The sequence below is a fragment of the Anser brachyrhynchus genome (genome assembly GCF_964034855.1).
Source record: "Anser brachyrhynchus genome assembly, chromosome: 4".
NCBI classification, from domain to species: domain Eukaryota; kingdom Metazoa; phylum Chordata; class Aves; order Anseriformes; family Anatidae; genus Anser; species Anser brachyrhynchus.
In genome coordinates, this window is record NC_137698.1 from 52,151,325 (window position 1) to 52,165,878 (window position 14,554).

The 14,554-nt window shown below is 41.3% G+C and overlaps 1 protein-coding gene across 2 annotated transcripts; it reads right to left on the minus strand.

Moving 5' to 3' along the window:
• Positions 1–984: 984 nt before the first annotated feature.
• Positions 985–12,247, minus strand: NIPAL1 (NIPA like domain containing 1). 2 transcript variants are annotated; one of them, XM_080588940.1, is made up of 6 exons: positions 11,614–12,247; positions 7,832–8,099; positions 6,443–6,499; positions 5,785–5,875; positions 4,804–4,964; positions 985–3,800 (listed from the first exon to the last, which is right to left on the minus strand). In XM_080588940.1, the coding sequence occupies exons 2-6, from the start codon at positions 8,055–8,057 to the stop codon at positions 3,196–3,198; spliced, it is 1,140 nt and encodes a 379-aa protein (XP_080445066.1). In that variant the 5' UTR covers positions 8,058–8,099; positions 11,614–12,247; the 3' UTR covers positions 985–3,195. The 2 variants fall into 2 exon arrangements, with proteins under 2 accessions (XP_080445066.1, XP_080445065.1); XM_080588939.1 differs by lacking the exon at positions 11,614–12,247 and adding an exon at positions 11,078–11,470.
• Between the last annotated feature and the right edge of the window lie 2,307 nt (positions 12,248–14,554).

The following is a 14,554-nucleotide window of genomic DNA, read 5'->3' on the forward strand; positions in this document are numbered from 1 at the left end:
AATTCACAATATAGCTCCAGGATGCAACCACAATGAGAAAAGAGGTTTCAGTTGTGGATGAGCACCCTTGGGGAAGAAACCTCTCTGTGGCATGGCTGTGTTAAGTGTGGCTGGGAAGGCAGGTTTCTATAGGAACTAACAACATGTTTCCTTCTGAATTCCCTGCAGATTATTTAACCTATGCAAGTCTTCTTGCCTTACCTACACCTAATCAGCACAGCTATGTAATGAATTTAATTGCCCATTTGTCCTGACATGTATGTCCTGACATGTATGGTAGTAACGAGTAGCTGCCAAGATTGTTTTGTATCAGCATTTAAAAGCCATAATTTGGTTAGCGATGTATTGCCTCTGAGGTTTTCTTTGTTCTAGTTCTTAACCATTCCATCTACTTTCCAAAATGCTTTGAAGCAATTTAAATAAAAAGCAATTTAAATAAAATCCTTCATTTTGCTGCCTGGAAAAACTGAAAATTCACTGAAATACTCTCCCTTGAACATGACAAAGAGCTCTGTAACAATCAGCTTTGTTTTTATCTTCCCTAGTTTAGAAGGGAAAGCATTTTACTTGCCCACTAATTCTGTCCCTCAAAATTCATGCTTCCTGGCTGTTAATCTAATCCCCAGGATTAAATGCTCCTTGCTCATGCTTTCTGCAGAATACCAGGGCAAAAATAATACATCTAGACAAAGTGGGTCATTCTGTAAGAGAAGCCAAAACCTCTTAGTCTCCCCATACTCTTCCCTCCAGCTCCATCAGAACATTGCAGGCTTTTTAGCTAACGTTGCGTATCTGGTAGTTTCACAATTGACTTTTCTAGGGGAGTACAAAATTTTCTTTCCTATGAAAAAAAAAGTCAAAGCTACTAAAAGAAGGTCATGACCAGGCCAGATCCACATGAACTGCAAGGTTATCAGCCAGACCTCCTTCATCCAGAACCCACAGGTGTGCGTAGGACCAGCTATTAAAACCAAGACTATTTGCTTTGGATCTACCAGATAGCATTTAATTGCTGATCAGAAATATGAACGTGCTCATTATTTTTTCCCATATTTACAAAATACAGATCATTCAGTATATAATTGACAAGCAATTTAGTACAAGAAAATTATTAGTGTCATTTCATTAAAAAATTAAACCTCTCAAATTTACTATGATTATTTTCAAAAATAATACCTCATGGCAAATGTCTTTATACAAAAGATAATCAATACTTTACTCTGTAACATTATAGAGCTCTTGTACACTGTGACAATAAGCATTAACTTGAGTTTTCTGACATGGTAAAAAAATAACATTTTTCTAGATGTTATGATGTTATTTATACATAAAAGTAAACATGCAGGTCCCGTAAGGAAATACACAGTTTTTGCTTCTTCTAAACAAGGATTTGGAAATAAGGTGCAGATGATTGATACAATTTCTACTTATTCCTGTACATATGCCAACTACAAACCTATACAAGTGAAAAAAAAGGTGCTTGCAGTTTAGAAATAACTTCAAGCTAATATCCCTGGTGCTACTTTTCAGGTTTTGATAGCTTCTAAATCCTCGTTAAAATAAAGGAAAAGTCTTTAACAAGTCAGATGTTTCATGAACATCTTTCAAAAGGGAAGTACATGACTTTCACATCAAGACTGAACTTTACACAACACAAACGTGAAATATAAGCAGCTCACTATTTACCTGTAAGAACAAAATGGTTGCTTTCTGTCTGCAGAACAATCCATTTTCCACACACAGTGTCAACTTTTACTCCACTCTTTGAATGTTAAAGAATAGACAGCCTGCCTTATGAAGAGGTTCTGCTTGGCATATAAATCTCAGCTGATTAAAATTCATTTTCAATGAATCCAGCTTTCTTGCTCAACTGCTAGCATCCCCTGGCAAGGGTTCTGAAAAACCCAAGACATGGAAATACTACATTTCCATTGAGTTCCTTGTGTCCCACACATCTGCTTGCTGAAGCTGCATTCTTGCTCACAAAGTGCCAAGAAAGGGGACTGTAATGAGTAAAACGTGGGCTGTACAAACTGCTTTTAATGAGATGATAAAGATCAGTGACCACAACTGAGGAAGATGAAGATCAGTATCTGTACTGCTTTAAGGCCTACGGAAGATTAATAGCTAAAACATACAGTAGAGATGAATACTCATCTTTAGAGAAGAATAAAAAGACAACACTTCAATGTTTTGATGTTTCTCATGCATTCTTTACAGACCTCCCTTTATCTAGTATTTTTAGAAACACCACACTGATTGGAAAACAGATTTTGCCTTTATAACTGAACATAGAATAACATGACTATTTTACTCTTAAACAACATCTTTAATAAACCAACCTTTCTGGAAACCAAACCTTTCTGGAAAATGAGACAATCTTTTAAAAAGCTTAACTGGGTTCTGATGAATAGGAAATTAGCAAAATTATGTATTAGGAAAAAAATGGAAATATGTTAATACCCGTCTTAATCCTCAAAATAGTATAAAACAGTGTGGAAACTCTTAACTGTCCGTTCTGGTTTGCTGCCTTTGAATAATTTATTCTTTCATCTTATGTAATTTTTTAAGCCAACAGCAACTGTTTTAATGGCTGTCATGAGCTTGATTTTTCTTAAAATGCATCTTGGTCATAGTTTTGAAATAAGAAGTACATGCACATTCACGATTAGGAATCTATTCAGGAGTCTTAAGGTAGAAAAGCTAAAACTTTGCTTTTTATACATGGCCTCTGAGGGAGGCTGGTTACCAAGAACCACATTTCCTTTTTTCTTTTTTTTGTCTATTCAAGATTCATTGGTAGGTGGTCAAAAGCTGCTACTAACATAATAAGAGCGCTTGTTACTTTAGCAAGGGTATTATCTTTAATCAAGATGGGAAGGTTGCATTTTGTAAACACGAAGATCATTCTTTCTCGCTAAAATTCTCCAACAGCAGATACCACATAAAAATGGACAAACGTATTCATTGCTTGACACCTAATAACCACCGTGTTTCTGACCGTCATGTTAATTATTGAACATTTTCATTCGTCACTACCAACAGCTGGCACACACAGAGAATCGTGTCCCCACATTTAACTCCCTTTACAGACATTTTTCCAGAGGATTGCAGCAAAGATGAATGTTCTGGTAGACACAGGTGGGCTGAGTCTGCAATCTGTGATACTGGAACGAGGAACTATCACTTAAGATTTCATTGACTAAATAAAATGTTGTCTTCCTCAAAAACCACAGCTGGGTCTTCCAAGCTCTCCAGTAAAGTATGAGAGGTTTCATATTCGTGGCGTGGCACTGATGGTTCTTTTGCAATGGTGGACATCAACTGACTCCAGGTGATATCAGTACTTTTGAAAGCATGTAGTAGAAAAATGCCGATGATTATAGTGCAGAATCCACTAAGGGTCCCGATGATATTATCCAGGTCCATACTGCTCCACTCCTTGAACAGGATGATGGAGCACACCACCACCGTCGTGGTGAAACACACGTAATAAACAGGTGTCACTAGAGACGTATTAAACACGTCCAATGCTTTGTTGAGATAGTTGATCTGAGTGCTGACTGAGAGCACAAGGATTCCCACCAAAACATAAACCAAGGGACGTCGATAAACCGGCTTCCGTTCCAGCATTTCCTTAATGGCAATGCCCAGGCCTTTGACAGATGAGACAGAGAAGGCACCAATGAATGAGCAAATTAAAACATAGATCAGTATATTTGTCTGACCTCTCCTTGGAGCCACAATAAAAATCAGTGTGAGGGCAACAGCTGTCAGGAGAACAGCAAAGGCAACAAACACTGTAGGACAGAAGAAAGATGAAATATCAGGCTGTATTCAAGTACATGCTAAAAGTTATTCAATTTCTCTAACACTTTAAGAACTGTAGCACAAGTTCATTGCAATTGCATCCACTGAAGAATTTCATTGAAATAAATCTAAAATACATGCTTTGTATTTAAAATGTTTATGCCAACTATGTTTACTAGACTATTTAAATGGATTCACCAGAAAATCATAAAAAAAAAAAATACTCTGTGACACTCTCTCCAATCTCCAGACAAAGAAAGTGTTCCCCTCCCCGCCCCCCATCAGCTTAAAGACTGTCTCTCATCTCCTTAAAACAGTAAGTAGAGTCTTTGAGGAAATGGTGCATGCACACATGGTTATAATAAAAAAATATTTAACAAAAGGTTCCAAGAGATCACCCTAGCTGAATTTTTGAATGTATGAGCTATCTTGAATTTAGCTTATTTTTGTCCTATGCTACACTTCTCCATGTGAAATTCTTCCATTTCTCAAACACATTCTCCTTGAAACATACCCTAGGGCTACCATCATTTGAATTAATATGAACATGTGTCTGCTTAAAGCAAGCAGTAATTAAGACTTAGAATTGGACAGCAATTCAAATGGAATAACTTAGGAACTGGTTGAAGGTGAAACTAACCAAAAGCTGTGATCTATTTAAAGTGTAGATAACTTCAGTTAGAGCCTTTGAACTCCTCAAAGGGCTGGAAGGCAGGAAGAAGCAGTACATCATTTCTTAGCCAAATAGTTTGCAAGAAGCTGTGTAAGATGTATTGCTCTTAAACCTGCATCCTTGGGAAATATGTTATGGTGTGTGCAGAAGCCCTCAGCGCACATACTGATATTGAGGGATTCTGGGCTCCTAGTACAGTCAGCCCAGTACAGCTCTGTAGCCAGGACCTTCCCATCACAGATCCTAATTCACTCACTCACCAACACACAGTTTGCCATGTAAATGCCTGCCATGAAACATGGCAGGTTAAGCCTACAGACCTGGATCTTGCAGCTTTATTTCCATCTCATCCAGTGAGGTGACCTCCTCCTCCTCAGGGGCGTGAATAACCATGACCGTGGACCCCAAAATGCTCAGTACACAGCCCAGCTTGCCATGAATATTCAGCCTCTCATTTAAAAAATGGGATGACAATATAGCACTGTTTGGCAAAACAGAAATAGAAGGTTCAGCTCCACCAGCTTAAAAATAAGAGCTTTAGATTTAAAATACTGTAATTCAATTTTGCTAATAAGCTGTTTCCCAGAAGGTTTGTTGAAAGTTTAATCCATGCATTTTCTGCTTCTGTGATAGTCGTATTCATGTATTTGCTTCAGTACTGGGAAATTATTTATTTCTTCATACATTGGAAATAATGAGCGTTTGAAGGGCATTCATACTTAAAAAAAACAAACATGAATTTTAACAGTGGATATTAAAAAAGCTAAAGTTTTCTTGGCTTTCTTTCCAGAAGGCCTTCAGCAAGACAAAACAACACTAAAAGGAAACTCAAAATGTAAACTAAGTGTATCTTAATATGAAGTTTTTCTCCTGTAACAAAAGTTGTTTTTGAAAATATTTTAAGGAATGCTGTATTTTCTTTTAAAGTTTTGTCATATGTGAAGAACAGGATATGACTTTTTATGAAAGCTTGATTTCTCTAGGAAGACATAAATTACAGCCACTGTGCATCAACAGTATGCGAGGTATATGCTGTTAAGAAATACCTTCTAGAATATGTGGAAGGTTGTTGGGAAAGCATGTATTAGTCTTTGAAGCAACACTTGATTCCCTCTATGCAGGAAATTCAGTTCTAAGTAAGCAAGGGATCTTTCCATTAAGGAACAAAAAGTACTTTTGGGGGGGGGGGGGGTGTCTGTATTTGCCCTTCAGTTTTCTTATTAAAGTTCTCTGCTTTTAGCCAAAGATTTTTTTTTTTAATCAGATGGTCAACGATTGGTTTGCTTCCAATTTGTACTAACCTTATGAGAACACTCAGTGCACCCAAAGGGGTAACTAAGGTTGCAGGAGCAAAGGCATAGGCAGCAAAGTTTGCAGCTTCTCCTAATCCCACTGTAGAAGAAAGAACATTTGGATCAGATGGGGGAGAAGGAACAAAAATAATGCTACAGTAAGTACTTTTTATGATAGATCTGACAGCTAATATAAAACAAAATCTTTTTTCCACACAAAATATGCAAATTCTGATTTCAAAATTATCTGTATAACCTCTTCTGGACATAATGGAAATGAGGACTGAAGAAAGTTACATATGTGTCCTCTAAGCACTGTATGCTCCAGTATGACCATCCAAAAAGCATGACAAAGCCAAAGGCAGGCGTTTACAGAACAATTCTGCGCTGACTGCACCTTCCTGGAAGGAGCAGTGACAACGCCACGAAGCTGGATAGGTTCAAACCCCTTGCTTTTGACCAGTTACAGAAAAAAAGGCTTTAATTCTGCAAAGAGCCCCAAAGAGCAGAACTATTTGAGATGGGATTTTAGAATGGCTTCTGTCATAAAGAAGATTCTTTTTAAGAAATTAATTCCCTAATTTTTCACTCTCCTCAGTTAAAAGAAGTGTCTTTACAATCAGCTTTATGTAGCATTTATTTGCAGTTGAAAGAAGAGGTGACTTACTTGATAGTAGCCCAGCCCACCAAAGCCCTTCCTTCAAATAAGAATGTCCACCCTGTCCTGGAAGCAGGGAAAAAAAAAATCTTATCTTAGAAGAAAGAAATCAGCTTATTACAACAACAACAACAACCCTGCACCCACATGTTTGGATCAAGTCTTATAAAGTACTGAAACAGCAAGCTATCTGGATGTGATGTGAAGAATATTTTGCTCGATGTTGACCGATATTTTTTAATCAATCACTCTACTTCTTCACGACTTGTACTTGTGAGAAATATTTGACTGAATACACATGGGGGAAAAGTTCCAAGAAAACATAAAATGTCTGTGAAGAATAGCGATGAGCTTAAGAAACACTTTGAGGTGCCTTCCCAGGTCAGATCCAAAATATTCATACACAACCGCATTTTTGACTCCGCTTATAATTTAAATTCAGAGAAATTAAAAATGTCACTGCATGCATGATATTTTTCTTGCACAAAATACAAGTAAATTGTATATTCAGTAACAATTTTTTCAAATACTCAAGTTCTCTGGAATAGTAGATTTTGCAATAAATGCAACAAAAGAAAAACTGTGAATGCTGTACATTTAAATACCATACAAACAGAACTATCAGATTAGTCTGAGGGTTCTTAGAAGCTCTCCATAGTTTTTTTTAAACTCTGCATCTGCTGCCATCAACGGAAGATTAGCTACCTGCAGAACCTTTTGTGTTGAGAACTTTTTCTAAAGCTCATTGCACTTTTTGTTTTTAAAAAGGAACTAAATCTAGTGACCATCTCAAGCCTTTCCAGCTCAAAGAAGGAAGAAATATGAAGGAAAAAAAATAGAGGAAGGCTTTATGAAGGACAAGACAAAGGGAGAACTTCATTTGGTATCTAACTGCTGGCAGGGAGGAGATTATTACCAGATTACTGGCTTTAATAGCCACTGTCAGCCCCAAAGCCCAAAGATTTCTGACTACTCAGTCCCTGCAGACGCAGGCAGAGAAATAATGCTGGATTTCTGTCAGCAGCCAAGAGGGGATGTGTGACCACTGCTGAAGTTCAGCAGTGTTAAACACTGGCAGTTTTAATTGCGCAGGCTGTGAATTGAACCTCAGCTTTGCGGAGCTGTAAGAGAGGCTTTTGTGCTTTTCCCTTTTGGAAAGGACAAAAAGGCATCCTAAGTCATAAAGTCGACTTTACTGGTTTGTTCCCTCTAAACAGATTAGAAATTAAGTGAAACTTGGCTTATTCCTGCTTTCCTTAGACAACTAGCTGGGTTGATGTAATTCACACGCAGCATATCAACTAACCCCCCTCTCTTGCAAGGATAGGGTTCCTAAAATTGTCAGTGCAAGAATTAGGTGTGAACTATTAAACCAAGTCCAACAGGAGTGCTGCTTACCAGCTCTGGGGACTCCTTTGGCAGCCAGTTTCAAGAGGCCCTTCTTCTTCAGGATGAAACTGGAGCCAATGAAGATGCTGGAACCTACTGCCAAAGCCAGGCCGAGGTAGAGCCGGTACTTGAGTCCAGCAGGCGTGGAAAGGCTCAGGCTTGTGTTGTTGGAAATCCCATCCATACAGGCGAGGGGAGAAGGGCAGGATTCGGCCCTTTGGTGGTCTGGCCCCATGCTGGGCAGGAGTCACGGCAAGGGCAGAGAGCACAACAGCACCTGGGAGGGGGAAAGAAAGCAGAACAAGTGATTTACCGGCCGGGCACAGCTCCAAGAGAGCCCCCACCTCGCTCCTTTCTGCATCTTCCCTAAGTACTCCTCTTTTCTGACCCCGCAGATAACTCCTGAAGCACCAACACAAAATCTGCACAATGCTCACAGTTCTGTTCCCAGTTCCGACAGGTGCCCCTGTCACCACTCAACCCTGCAAGTCACAGTGCGTACCTTATTTTGTATGTATTTTTGCACTACATTGCCTCTGTTAAGCAATTACGGCAATACCAAAGAATGCAGCAATTAAGTATTATCTGAAAGGGAAAAATCAACTTGAAATATTTAAAAGCTAACCTGAAACCTCACAAATTAAGTGTTCTGTGTTGCACAGAGACCGCATCCCCAAAATACAAACCTATAGCTAAATCCATGATTTCAGACTTTGTCTACCAGAATAAGCCTCCTGTTATTTCAGGCTTTTGCTTTTAGGTTTGTAATTAAGATTTGTGAACGACAAATAAACAAGAGAAGGAAAAAAAATCTACAGAGCAAGCAAACCTTTGTGGCATATGGCCACTAGTATGTTGTACTAAAAATGTTTGTCAACTATTGCGTGAACCAGATCTTCTTTAACCACTTGTGAAATGTTTCGGTGGAGGCCTCGCTGCAGCTCGGAGAACTTCTCACCTAACCTTACTGACCCGCAGTTGGAGGAGGACCGCAGCCTGCAAGGTACAGCCACCAAGCAGACAGCTCCTGGGCTGAGCCTGAAGCTTTGCAAGCTCAGTCGGCCAAGCCTGACCAGCATCACTCCAACGTGAGCCTGTGGGAATGATGCTGTTGTAATTAGCCTAGGCACGTTTATTGTTTTTAGACGAAGACGAGGTACTGCATTTCTAAGAACAGAAAGAGGAGTTATTTTGCATGGGGAAGCGCTGGACAGACAGCAATGCTGCAAGAGGGCATACAGCAGTTTAGGCAGAAGTTTAAGCTTTTCACTACTGAAGCACACAAACAGCGAGGATCATACAATAAGGCTGAAATAGCTTTCCTTTTAGGAAAAAAAAGGTCTTATTGCTAAGATGTGTTAAATTCTAGAACTGCTGATACAGAAGTACAAAAGCTTAGTCCATTGTGATTCATATAAAGCATTGGAGGCAACAATTTTGCTTTCTGTGCCTCCCTTGTAATTAAATGACACATGAAGGATTCATGCTGCTGGGTGGCACCATCAGTAATACACCTTTTTTTTTCCCCAATTGAAAAAACATTTGGAGAGTTAGTAGAAAAGGATACACTGCTGTGTCTGTTCAGACCTAAGCTATAGAAATATTAATGTTGTGTCAGAAGTCCTTCGTTGCACAATCAATAATAAGCAACCATGGGTAACTCATCTAATACTGTTTAGGAAGGAATATTTAAAGTATCAGAAATATTAAAAATGGCATGAAGTTTGCCAGCATCTTTTCATTTGCAGCTGACAACGCTGACACTAACCCTGGGAGATACCACCAGAAACAACGAAGGAAGGAAGAATGCCTGCTCTCGGTTGTCCAGCACCACAGTGTGCCACAAACACACCGCAGTAAGCTACCATTTGATTTTCAGGCTCTGCAATCCCATTTCCTTGTTTGCCAAGAAAGTTTCTGTCTAACAGTTGTTTTGTATTGCTAAGCCAGATTTCATAAAGACAATCCCACAAGATGGGTACATCCATGACTGCTGCTCTCAACACTCCTTTTATGGATTTTTCCCCATTTTCTGTGGGATTTTGAAGCCTCAAGACCAAAAGTATTCAATTTGTTTTGTCACAGAGTGAACTGAATATGCTTTAAAAGAGGCAGACATACATAACAAAAGAATGAAGCAAATCTGATATAAGGCACAGAACAATGGATGGTAGCAGCATATGATTTTAAACCACGTAACTTTTATCAGACTGGGTGAGCTGGTCTATTTAAGCAATAGAAACAAAAGTTTTACCTCCAGTTTGAATTTCTTCAATATCAGAAAACAAACACCTAACGATGGAATAGGGTTGCTATTTTGCCAGACAGGATTTTCCAGGCAGATGTTCACAGATGTGTTGTCTGCATTGCCCGCGGAGCAAACCCAACGTGACCTGGATATGTCACATGTCCACTGCACACAACCAGGTCACCGAAGATTTCCTAAGCATCCTGCAATGTGCTCAGAGCCACCTCTTCTGCTGGGTGCCCAGAAATCCCAGGAAGGTTTTTAAATTCTCAGCTGCCACCTGGCAAAAAAAACTGCACATCCAAGAAAATCTGGATATACGGCTAGCTGCCCTCATACACTCTCTATGGATTTTCCAAGAAATCCTCCCAAGAAAAGAGAGCTCTCACAAATACGACAGCATTTTAGCAAAGTAACATGGATTTAGTTATGTTTCTTAGAGGTAGCTTGATCAAAGGAAAAGCTATGAAGTAAACCAACTGGCATAAAAAAATAGAGAGAGAATGAACAAAGCATTTAGTGCATTGCTTAACTTCTTACAATGATGCTAAACAGGCCCGGCAAAGGTTGTAACACTACTGGTTTACTACTACAGGCTTCGTGTGTGAAGCAGCAACAGCTCCTGCCTTTAATTAAAGGAAAGCACCAAGACAAAAACTCATCTAAGTATGGTCTTTCAGCTACCTGAGATTGTAAAGGCAGGTTTGTACCGGGGTTTTTACAGTGAAGAAAATAACCACTCCCCTCACTCTTTTGGTGAACGGAGAACTGGGGTTCAGCTGTAGAAGAACAGCAGGCTTAGTCCCTCCCATACAACATTACTGATTTTTCAATGCAAGTTTTCCATTCCCCAGCAGACTTTATGACACCCAATAATGAAAATTTAATCATGCCATCCATAAGCCAGTAAGTGACTGTCACTGGATGTTCCTCTCCGACCTGAAACACAACCTTTGCTCTCACCCTTACAAAGAGGCACTGGATCTTTACTACGTCCCACCTACCACTTGAGAAGAGCCCCTCTGAGCAGCGGTGACCTCTGTTTATCTCACTGACCATTTTCTACTTTTGAAAAACGTGCCGTTTGCTCCACTTGCGTATAAAGACTACTGACACCCCATGGCTCTGAGGAGGAGGGGACTGCCGGGGCATTACTACTACTTTACAACCCATTGTAAAAGGCCTAATGACGACGGAGGGAAGTCATCAGCTAAGCCAGTTTCCCCTCCCCACGGACCCGTCCCCAGAGCCCCTCCGGGGCTGTCAGCACCCCGCGGGGAGCTAGCGCGTTGCCCTCCCAAGGGATTTTCCCCCCGGGAAGCCGAACCCGAGAGCACCACCGGCCACCCGTGTGCCGCCCCCCACCCAAACCGCAGCTCCCCAGCCAGCCCCAGGGACACCCCGCTCACAGCAACACACGGGGGGAACCCCCAGGGAGCGCCTCCCGCGCCCCGCACCGCTATTTCAGGCGGCTCAGGCTGCCCGCAGCAGGGGGACGAGCCCCCCCCCCCCCCCCCACAACGTCACACCCCTCACCGAGCACCTGCGTGACGTCACGGCGGGGCGAAGCCCTTACGCAGGCAGCCGTCATCGCAGCGCTCCCACCCGCTGCCCCTCTGGCGGCTCCGCCCGGCCCGGCCCGGCCCGGCCCGGCCCAGCGGCTGGGCGTGCTCCGTGTTGTTCTGTGTGTGCCGTTCCTCCCCGTTCACCCCGAGGCGCGGCCCCGCGGAGCGGCCCGGGGCTGGCCGTGCCCTCTCGAGTCCCCTCAGCCCCCCCTCGGGTCCCCTCGCACCCGGTGCGCAGAAGTGGGGCAGAGCCCGGGGACGCCTCCCCTGAGGTAACTCCCGCCGGTCCGACAGGCTTCGGGGTGTCCCGGGGAGCAATTATCTTTATTACCCAATCAATAGTTTCGAGGCAGAAGTCGAAGCCCTTGTTTTTTTTTTTTTTTTCTTCAGTGAAACGCTTTTAGGCGATTTCTGGCTGAAGTTCTTCTAGGGGTTGCCCAGCAAACTTACCTGGGGTGGTCTGAGGACCTTCAGGAGGCAGAGAGATCCCCAAAGTGGAGCCAAACAGCTGTGAATTAGGCACACGTATCCAGAGCAGTGCGGGGACATGCTGCCCTCGGCCTGGCTTCGGAGCACAACGCCGACGACGGCGGTTGTTGATACTGCGAAGTTTATGGGCTCCGGAGCAGGCTGGTGAAACACGGCTGCAGTGTCAGCAAAGCAACTCAGATTTCCCTGCCTTGGCTGTGCGGTCCTGGGGTTAGGCTGAGAGATCTTAGTCCGATTTTTGATTTCTGTATTTTTTTTTAAATATAAATGGCCCTGCATACGTTAGAAGAAAAGGAGCATTGCATTTCTTCAGGTGCATTTCATTACCTATCCGCTTTACGATGTCACTACTACTATAGGAACCTCTGTGGAAGGTGGCCTGAACCGCGTGTGGGCTGCCCTATCAAGAGATTTCGACTTCTCAGCTTTAAGGTTTCTAAACCACATATTACTACTGCAAAGGAACAATAATTTTAGATATTCGTTGAAACAGTCATATTGAAATCTTAAAGCATAATCTGAAAAATTGAGAGCAGGCTTGTATCTTCTCATACACCATAAGCACGCCCGGAGGATAAAACCACGTGTGTGAATGGTCACTACTCTGCCCCCAGCTCCTATTTTTGCTCTGTGCCCTCTCGGATGTGTCAACTCCATGGGTTCACACCTCTGTTTCTGTCAAAATATACCATTTCCCCCAGCTTCCTGCAATTTGACTGAAACATGCTAAGTGTTGATCTTGCAAGCAACTCCGCTGGCAGATCTGCAGGGAAGAGGGGTGGTGGTGGCATCTGCACGGGCCTGGTGTGGCAGCAGGTGGGCGAGCTGCCACAGACCACCCCTTCCCCTGGTGCAGCTCTTGCTCACCTGCTGGCTGGGGTGTTCCTTGTGGTACCCAGAACATGAATGCTGAGAAAATATGCGGTTAACACTTCTGCAGATTTGCTTCTCTATTGGCCAACTATTTCAGCAGATGATGGACATCAAAGTATTTTTAATTAAGGAGTAAAATATTTGAGATACACTTGTTACTTGACAAATATATATATACTTTGAAATATATGAAGTATATATATATACTTCTTTATATAGCTCATGCTTCATGTTTTTAAATCTGCAATAAATAGTGAAGACACTGAAACTTTTTCTGAGAAAAAAAAGTAAAAAAATTAGCTAACAATCAAAGACAATGGACTTGCAATCTATGATGTAATTACAGAAGCGAGTTGGTTCATGTGTGTATTTTTCATTGATGATTTATAGTATTTTGCATACTCAACTACTTTCAAAGAACTTTGAGACAAATATATCATTGTTGATAAATTCATTTTATGTACTTTCTTTCTTCCTGGCATTGTCTCAAAGCTCTTTGAAAGTAGTTGAGTATCTATTATTTCATACACCAAAAGGACTAATCTTTGCTTTGGATGACATGTAAAGGTCAACTGGGTGAGAAAATAAAGTCTTGATATACAATCTTAACATGTGACGTGAAGAGGAAAAAGATGCTAGTTTAGCCTTTGAAATGGCACATGTGACTGATTTAGAGCAATGCCTGCCTCTTCAACTAATTCAAATAAATCAGTGCCACTCCTCTTTTGTCAGCGGAGCTCTGCCAGCTATTGCTAAGCAAAGATCAGTCCTTTTGGTGTATAAAATAATAGATAGGTATGTATTAACAGTCAAAGCAGTCAAATTCTATGTCAGGTTGCATTTTTCCAAAAGAACTGTAAGGGTAATATTATGAAAACCTGCTATACCTTGCTGGGGTTTTATGCTGTTTTCCATGAAATTTATGTAAAATGCAAAAGTAAAGTTGTACTAAAATTCTGTAACTTATGCAATGAGTGAACAATGCAATGAAACTGGCTGTTAAGCAAGCACTCATCTTAATTGTTGGTTTTCAATAAAAATTGAACCCCCTAAACCAATCTTATAATTTCACATTTATAAATAAAATTGACATTGGAAACCTCATTTTTGTGCCTTAATAATAAAACCTTATTGCTGTGCTCACCCTGAATGGTTTAACTAAACAAAGTTTGTGTAGCTAGTAAAGGTGCAGTTGTGAAGCAAGTTCTATGTGCTTTTTTTTTTTTTTTTTCCTTTTTCCTTTTTATTTGTGTATGTATTTATTAGGAAAGCTGCCTATGGCATTTTAAAGTCCTGTCATTATTGTTCAGCTTCCTTGTTCTGCATTTCTGTCCTCTGTGTGCAGTTGCTGCCGCCCATCAGGGTCCAAACATGAGCTCCACTACATACGGCAGCTGCAGAGAGCCGTGTTACCTGTCCTGGCATGTGGCCGTGGAGGAATGACCATGGGAACCCCGCCTGCCCCAAATACTGGTGATTAAGTATGGACCCATAGGAACAACAGATAAAGGACCTAACTTCAACTGGTACAAGAAACGCTGTCTCTAGATGGCAGTT

What these genes read in the sequence shown, in the direction of transcription:
- NIPAL1 (XM_080588940.1), bottom strand. Translation starts at nt 8,057, where the DNA reads ATGGGGCCAGACCACCAAAGGGCCGAATCCTGCCCTTCTCCCCTCGCC. An exon ending in CAAAGGAGTCCCCAGAGCTG is followed by an intron (nt 6,500 to 7,831) that starts GTAAGCAGCACT and finishes CCCTGCTTCCAG; the next exon opens with GACAGGGTGGACATTCTTAT. An exon ending in GTGGGCTGGGCTACTATCAA is followed by an intron (nt 5,876 to 6,442) that starts GTAAGTCACCTC and finishes TTTCTTCTACAG; the next exon opens with TGGGATTAGGAGAAGCTGCA.